This window comes from Oryza sativa, chromosome 1, assembly GCF_034140825.1.
Source record: "Oryza sativa Japonica Group chromosome 1, ASM3414082v1".
NCBI classification, from domain to species: Eukaryota; Viridiplantae; Streptophyta; class Magnoliopsida; order Poales; family Poaceae; genus Oryza; species Oryza sativa.
In genome coordinates, this window is record NC_089035.1 from 11,270,782 (window position 1) to 11,278,861 (window position 8,080).

General features: G+C 43.4%; 2 protein-coding genes across 2 annotated transcripts; one reads left to right on the plus strand and one right to left on the minus strand.

Moving 5' to 3' along the window:
* Window positions 1-1,248: 1,248 nt before the first annotated feature.
* On the plus strand, window positions 1,249-2,640 carry LOC4323903 (universal stress protein PHOS34). The gene is made up of 4 exons (XM_015772293.3): window positions 1,249-1,598; window positions 1,702-1,808; window positions 1,884-2,002; window positions 2,305-2,640. The coding sequence occupies exons 1-4, from the start codon at window positions 1,355-1,357 to the stop codon at window positions 2,381-2,383; spliced, it is 549 nt and encodes a 182-aa protein (XP_015627779.1). The 5' UTR covers window positions 1,249-1,354; the 3' UTR covers window positions 2,384-2,640.
* Window positions 2,641-5,636: 2,996 nt separating this feature from the next.
* LOC4323904 (large ribosomal subunit protein eL29z) lies at window positions 5,637-7,185 on the minus strand. The gene is made up of 3 exons (XM_015766512.3): window positions 7,066-7,185; window positions 6,839-6,952; window positions 5,637-5,923 (listed from the first exon to the last, which is right to left on the minus strand). The coding sequence occupies exons 2-3, from the start codon at window positions 6,938-6,940 to the stop codon at window positions 5,843-5,845; spliced, it is 183 nt and encodes a 60-aa protein (XP_015621998.1). The 5' UTR covers window positions 6,941-6,952; window positions 7,066-7,185; the 3' UTR covers window positions 5,637-5,842.
* Between the last annotated feature and the right edge of the window lie 895 nt (window positions 7,186-8,080).

Consider the following 8,080-nt stretch of genomic DNA (forward strand, 5'->3'; position numbering starts at 1 on the left):
ATATAATCGTAATGTAACTATGTATACAATTATAATATACTTTTAAATCGTTAGATTTGTTTCATAATTCGGGCAAATGAGGAAAAAAATTACAAGATACGCATGTGAAGGGATTCGGTCCCACGACCTTTGGTTCACGCAAATATCATGTTATCATGGGGTTTTTGAAAGTCATATATAAGTTATATTGTTGATACACGTAAGTTACAATGTCTTCTTCTCTTTCTTCTTTCTTTACCTTCGATTCGATGACTCCGGTAATTGTGAGGGCCGATGACGACGAAAGACGGGGCGGAGGCAGAAGACGGCGGCGACCATGCAACAGATGTGGGAGACGGCAGCGGCGGACGCGAGAGACAATAATGGCCGGGTTGTGCAGCGGATGCGGAGATGCCGGTTGGGCTATGTGGTGGACGTGGGATACGCCGACGGTCGGGCTGAATGAGGATGATTGCCCAACGGATGGGAGAGACGACGGCTACTGGACTAGGTGAGCTCAGCTATCTGGCGAATGCAAGAGACAGCGGCGGTTGGAGTGGATGCGAGCGTCGGTGCCGATCAAGCCAAGGACGACGGTCCGGTGGCCGTAGGAGACGACGCCGACCAGGCCTAGGGTAGCAGTTTGGTGGCCGTGGTGGACAAGGGCGCTGACCACGACAGATCAATAAGGAAGCGTGAACAGGTTGCTTCTCCATCTTGGCGGGCCCCACAGTTTCCTCGAGCAGCACGTGCAGCCGGGTGATAAATTCATCGTCGGCTCACTCTCTCTCTTTCCTACCCTCTCTCTCCTCCATATGATGGAGCTACTACCACATTATTGTGCTTGTTTTTTATACATATTACCTTATAATTAATTTATAAATTATATAATTAAAATTAAAAGAGGTAGCCCAGCTCTACTATAAAACTCGCTCTTATCCGGTTCTGACCAGACCACACATGCAACGCAACCCTGCTGCCTCCACTGCCGCGGAACTCGGAAATCCTGGACAGCCGAAACAGCTGCGGCCCAAAGTGCTAGTCTCGACCACCGAAATGACAACAATACCCCTTTCCTCCGGTTGTTTCCCCCCGGCGCCACCCATGGGCATTCCAGGAATCCGGAGAAATGCCACAAACCCGAAAACCGGCGGCTGCCTCGCCAAAACCCAATGCAAGGACGACGCCCACCGCGCCACCAGATCGGCAAGCGTGACGGCTCATCGTCATCTTCCCTCCATTAAATCGGCAGATCGACTCGGTGTCCGCATCTCTCCACTTCTCCAACCAATTGCCCGATTCATCGATCTCTCATCGTTCGTTCGCTCTAGCTAGGTTGAAGACTCGGGAGTCTAGCTAGCTGCTGTCGAGAGTGATGGCGTCGTCTGTTCCCGAGGATGGTGCTAGCGCTGCTGCTGCGGCCGCTACTGCTGACCCTGCTGCTGCTGCGGCTGAGGCTCCCGGGCGACGCATCGTGGTGGCCGTGGACGAGAGCGAGGAGAGCACGCACGCGCTCACCTGGTGCCTCGCCAACGTCGTCTCCTCCTCCGGCGGCGACACGCTCGTGCTGCTCCACGCCCGCCGCCCCCGCCCCGTCTACGCCGCCATGGACAGCTCAGGTACCTCGATCGATCGAAATCACTGGACACAACACGCTTTTGTGACCGCTCTCATCAGCTCCTAATTCATCGAGGCCAACACCTGGATCTGTTGTTGTTGCAGGGTACATGATGACCTCGGACGTGATGGCGAGCATGGACAAGTACGCCGCCGCCGTCTCCGCCGCGGCGGTGGGCAAGGCCAAGCACATCTGCGCCGCTTTCCCTCACGTAAGAACGCCACCGATCACTCAATTGCGACTACTTCAAAGATGCGATGCGATGATGCGGTGGTGTTGGGTGCAGGTGACGGTGGAGACGATGGTGGAGAGCGGGGACCCGCGCGACGTCATCTGCGACGCCACCGAGAAGATGGCCGCCGATCTGCTGGTCATGGGCACCCATGGATACGGCCTCATCCAGAGGTACTACTGCAAATTGATTGATTGATTGCCACGCACTCACCATTCCATGTATCTAATCTTCTTCGAGTAAGATTTCATTATCATTCTGGATAAGGATTAGGGACAGCAAATGACAAGGATGTTTGTTGACCCTCCATGATAAGCCTGCCCCTCTGAAATTCATCTTAATCAAAATCTGGTGCATGTGTAATTGCATCATTTACCTTGGGCATCTGTTAATCCAGCTTGTATTTATACATTCAGTTTGAGTGCCTCATTTTCGTTTTTTGGCATGTATACTTACGTGGGTGCGAACAATGCAGGGCGTTCCTGGGAAGCGTGAGCAATCACTGTGCGCAGAACTGCAAATGCCCAGTGCTGATTGTCAAGAGGCCAAAATAATAGTTGCTAAGTAATATACTTAGTACTGGTAATAAAGCTCAACTAATGCAGAGCTTGCTAGTTTGATGTTTGTAAATATTGGCATGTCATGCTTGGTTTGTTGATCGAGAACAAAAGCTATATGTTGTTTGGTGGCATGGCAGCGTTCGATGTTCAGCGACCGATGCGGATCTGCGGATCTGTTGGCACCTTGTAATGGTTGAAATTTGCAGGCTATTTGACTTTTTCTATGCATCTGAGTAATTTTAATTCACAAATCCGAATGTGTTAAGCCGGTGAATGTTCACGCATTTCAACTAGACCCGCGGGTATCTAAAATATTGAAAGAACTAAAGTTTCTTGCAATCTGATTGGGCCACGTCATCGATAAATCAAGGACCGTTCAATACATTCTCCAGACATTATCATCCGTCAGTACATTCTCCAGACATTATCATCCGTCAGATATCTCTATTTGCAAAATTTCTTCTGGATCCTTTGAGAAAGCTCTTTTTCAAATACATCCTTCCACGTCCCTGGGTAACAAAAAAAAAATGGAAGTCCCTGGGTAACAAAAAAAAAAGAGGAGAGAATGTTCCCCTCCTTGTCTCTTCACTGCACACGGCCACACCGCCGCCGCCAGCCCACCAACCTTCCCACCGCCACCATGAAGTGGATCACCAGTTTCGACCGCGTCCCAGAATAGGCACACTAGATCCTGCACCACCTCGCCAGTGAGCTCGAGCGCCTTAGCCATGCCTCCTCCCAGCTATTGCCGCTGCCTATAGGCGAGTTTGGTGCTGTAAAATCAGATCCACAACGGCAGATCGGAGATAGCCATCGAAGTTGACCCCCACTTCCACACCAAAGGCATCGGCTTCCCCCTCCACATCATGCGTTGCCCTTGCTCTCCTTCTTGGCGACATACGTGTGACGACGGGCTCGAGGCGTGGTTGGCCATCGCCCTTCAAGATGCGACATGGGCAGCATTGGAGGCTAGAGCCCAGTAAAGCTTGTGTACCAGCTAGAATAGCATGCTAGAATCTGAGGTAATTCGTTGCGAGTCGGTGTTAAAGTACGGTGTGTGAAGATGGCCAAAGCCAGTATGCAAACATTTGGTTAGTTGTCCCATCTTGATATATAGTTTTTGCACGTTTCGTGCTTGATAAATTGCTTGAACAGAAACCAGGGAAGGTTACCCTTTAAGCCAAATAAGATTAAAGCCAATGGCTTTCAATTTAATTAGAAATTTCTGTTTGCTGGATGTAACTAATAGACTTTAACTAGAGATAAAATTAAAATTGACCAATACATGTTGCTCAAATTAACTTCTCAGCTCACAATAGATGATGCATTGAAGTGTATATAAAATTTTCAATTAATTCTGAATATCAATTTCATAAATTACAAGCAAGCACACCAAAATATCCCAGCAATATCTTTGGAGGGATTGGGTCGCTAGCATCAATTGATGTTTGCACAAATGATCCTGGGTGTATTTCCCTAACCGTAACATGCCACCAGCAGCATGAAAACTTAGGATTACACTTCTTTCGGTAAATGCTAGATTTTGTTGCTGTATCCTACATGCTATACTAATTTAAGGAGTTGAAGCTCAACTATTTTCTGCAACAATTGATTGATGTTCTTCCATAAAAATAAGCTAAGCTACTATGTTCATTTATGATCATGCTGAATTTGTCCATGGAGAGTGAATTACTGTATTCATTTATGATTACAGTAAAAATAGTTTTGTTCATAGACAGGGTTTCAGCAGTTTACATATATGCTTTTCCAAGGGCTAAAATGATATCTGAATTTATGCTGCTAAATACTAAATATTCAAGTGCACATCACTTGAGGCTGATCAAATGACGAATGAAAATAAGGATGGTTTTACTTACCACTTTAGATCGCTGAGAAAATATATGATTGCAGATTATTAGTTAAAGTTGTAATCAACGTTATCCTTTGACTGATTCCTCATACTTAAGTTGCATCTTATATTATGAAGCGAACTAATTAATATAATACTACTTCCTTTATGCTTCTGTTACTTTCAGAATGTGTTACCGAAGCTGTTTGTACGTTGATTTTCAATTTACAGTGCCATTGGATTTTAGACAAAACTGCTGATTGATATCTGTAAACCTACCAGCTATAGTGTCACCATTTATTTGCCCATCAACGAGATATCAATAGTAGGGCACCGTTGGCCTGAGCCATATATACATATTTTCAAACGGGTCTTTAAGAGCCACGCAACGCGTGGCTTACGTGGCTAGTAAATTTTAACGCTGTATTTACATAATATATAATATACTCCTAGATAGTGAAACGTACAGTACATCTGGTTATACTATCTTCTCACGTTCACAGTTCACTCCACCCAATCGCATTCAACTGAAACGGACTAACATCAGACCATTTTTCTCATTAATGAACTCACTAATTTGCCCTCATGTCACGTGTAAACAAACAATCTATGGTAATTTCACGGGAAAAATACAAAAATCACCCCATAACTCGCTCAAAGTTTGACATTTCACCCCATAAGTTATTTTGTTGTAAATATCCACCCACCTTACTCAATTTTATTGCAAAAACCACTCTAGTAAACACATGTTTAACCGAATCAACGTGTTTTTATAAAATGTGAGCCATTAATATGTTCTTTGCCAAAACTAAATACTTGTTTTTATAAAATGTGAGCCATTAATATGTTCTTTACCAAAACTAAATACTTCTAGAGTATTCTTGAAATATTTTTATGAGATTCCACAAATAAAATTGTTGATGAGAGCTCAAACATACAGTTTCGCTATATGCATAAAAAAGAAAAAAATCAATCAAATATGGAAAATAAGTCTAATACAAGTACTTGGATAAAATTGACTTGGCTAGCTTAGCGTGTAGTAACCCTACATCGGCAATAACGAACTTATTCGGTTAATCACGTGCGTATTGAGATGGTTTTTACAACAAAACTTAGTAGCAGGTGGGTATTTACAATAAAAATAATAAATAATTTATGGGGTGGAATATCAAACTTCAATTGACTTATGGGTGGTTTTTGCAATTTTCCCTAATTTCACAGTTGAACTTACAGGGTGATTGCATAAAAGCACATCCAAGCAGCCACCGAAGTGGATGACACAATGGCATCTAAGCACCCAATATATTGATATCGCTCCAATATTATGCATTATTAATTCTGACATCACCAACGAGGATTGTAACCTCACATGCCTAGTAGCCTCAAGTAGATTCACAATTCACGGCACATAACTCAATAGCATATAATTCATCCAGCAGCATCAGCTAAAAAGCATTATCACAACAATGCTCAGGTAGAACAAAAGATCTTTCCATCATACAGAATAGCATAGAAGTTCCATCATTAATGAAACTATAGTCTAAAAGGTTGCTGAGTTAAAACTGGCAAAATAGACATGCTTTTCCGAAAGGACAACTTCCATCTTACTCCTCGGATTCAGCCTCACCACTCTTCTTGTTATGCTTCCTGGAATATCTCTGGTTCCTCAGGAACTTTGGGTCCATCTATAAACATGGTGAAAAAGATCAGTGAGAGAAGTGTAAAGGAGGCAAAAATTTTGGATTTGTGCACAATACTGATTGATTGATAAACAATTCAAGATAAAGAAATTCTACAAATTCCACTAACTCTAAAAGTTTGACAAAGGTAAGACAGGTAGGGAACCCAAACAAATAACATCTAGACATAAAAAAAACAGATTGGGTTTGACAGTTGTTCAAAATGAAGTAATTCAGACAAGGCTATTCAAAATTATTACATTAACTTCCAGAAGATGATATGCAGTACAAGAGCACCGTAGTACTAGCTACAAGATGAAGTCTCAAGGAGAGATCCATCCCTATACGATTTCCCATCGCCAAAAAGCAAGTACTCATTAGGGATGAAATCTAATGAGACTAGTTCAACTTAAGTTATTAGCACCACGATATTACTGACTACAGTATTTCTATTAGTACATTAATCGCTATCGATTTTACAACATTTTATCTTCAAATAGCACAACTCCAGACAAAAAAAATTGATGGTATATAGGCATGAACGAGTCTTGTAATCCACGCAGAAGCTCAAAATTAAAAACCCACCAATACCAAAAACAACAATATAACAGTACCCCCATACAGAAAATCACTACTTGATCCACGATTATAAGAAGCAGTCCCGTGAAGGCAAACAAACCTCGGATAGTAATGGGTATCACTATGAAATTTCTACCAAAATTAGACGTGTTCACCGATGTACTAAATCTGTCAAGAGACATTCAGCAATTTGAGGAGCTACCGCAACAACACAAACTACCCTACCCCGCATCTGCCCAGCCACATGATACATGAATCTACTAGAGACTTTTGGCGACTCTGGGCTATCAAAGCAGATGGCGCACACGCGCGGAAGCTAGAAGAGGGCGTGGATTGGCTTACCCCCTTGGTGGAGGTCTGGCGGTGGCGCTTGGGCTTCTTGATCCCGTTCTTGTGCGCCTTGTACGACTGGTTGTGCGCCGTGTGGTTCTTCGACTTGGCCATCTCCCCCGAATCCTTCAAAGACGACGAACAAACGAAAAAAATCAGGAATCAGGGGAAGAAAACGAAGATCGATAAATCAAAGAGACATCGAATGAGGCGATGGAAATGGAGGAATCGTCGGTTACCGAAACGAGCGCTCGCGAGGGAGGAGGAGACGAGCGGTTGAACGGCGGCGGCGGCGGAGCTAGGGTTTTCGCAGGTGAGGAGATGGGGGAAGGTTATATAAGGGGACGAGGTGTTGAGCTAAATGACCCTATTGACCTTGATGCCCTTTTGTATGGTCCGATTGCACTGGTCCAGCTGCACGAATCTCAACGAAGGCAGGCTCAGTATGTTAATGGGCCTTTCTTTTAGTGGGCCTATTTCTTCAGGCTCAACTTAAGGTTTGGCCCGTTAAGCCAGTTGCGTGGGCCACCAGTGTCTGTGTGGGTTTTCTTGTTTCTTTTTTCTTGAGAAACACACATTACAACGCAGGCGCGTAACACTCTGGGGTTGTTTGGTTGGTTGCCACATTTTGCCATGTCACACTTTAGTCATGCTACAGTTTATTAGACATATGTGTTTGTTTCGCTGCCGCAATTGCGTTATGCCACACTTTCTTAACTTTGGGATCCACATATCATTTCTTAAATTTAGAGCTAAGCATGCTGCATTTGTGACCAACTATTTCTAAGCCACACTTGTGCCACCATACCACAACTAACCCAAACTTAGTTATGGCAAGGTTAGACATCAACCAAACATCCCCTCTATGCCTATGACGGTCTCCTAATGTGGGTTTTCTAGTCGATCGGACCCATCGTTTCTTATGGGGACAATAAGCGAAATGGTATATTTATAAATGAAAAATAATTTGTAAATAAAACTTTTATATACGTGTTCTTAGTGATCTAAAAGTAAAGGCTAAAAAATAAACCTCGATGAAAAACCTCAAAATTAACTCCTAATTTAAGGTCGAAAATTCAAATTTTGGCTGATAAGCATAAGGCTCCGTTTAGTTCCCCAAAAACTTTTCGCAAAAACATCATATGGATTCTTTGGACACATGTATGGAGCATTAAATATAGATAAAAAGAAAAACTAATTGCATAGTTTGCATGTAAATCACGAGACGAATCTTTTGAGCTTAATTAGTTCATA

Coding starts and splice junctions, on each gene's coding strand:
- LOC4323903 (XM_015772293.3), top strand. CDS start 1,355: ATGGCGTCGTCTGTTCCCGAGGATGGTGCTAGCGCTGCTGCTGCGGCC. Junction 1,599..1,701: donor CGCCGCCATGGACAGCTCAG/GTACCTCGATCG, acceptor TTGTTGTTGCAG/GGTACATGATGACCTCGGAC. Junction 1,809..1,883: donor TCTGCGCCGCTTTCCCTCAC/GTAAGAACGCCA, acceptor TGTTGGGTGCAG/GTGACGGTGGAGACGATGGT.
- LOC4323904 (XM_015766512.3), bottom strand. CDS start 6,940: ATGGCCAAGTCGAAGAACCACACGGCGCACAACCAGTCGTACAAGGCG. Junction 5,924..6,838: donor GCCAGACCTCCACCAAGGGG/GTAAGCCAATCC, acceptor CCATGTTTATAG/ATGGACCCAAAGTTCCTGAG.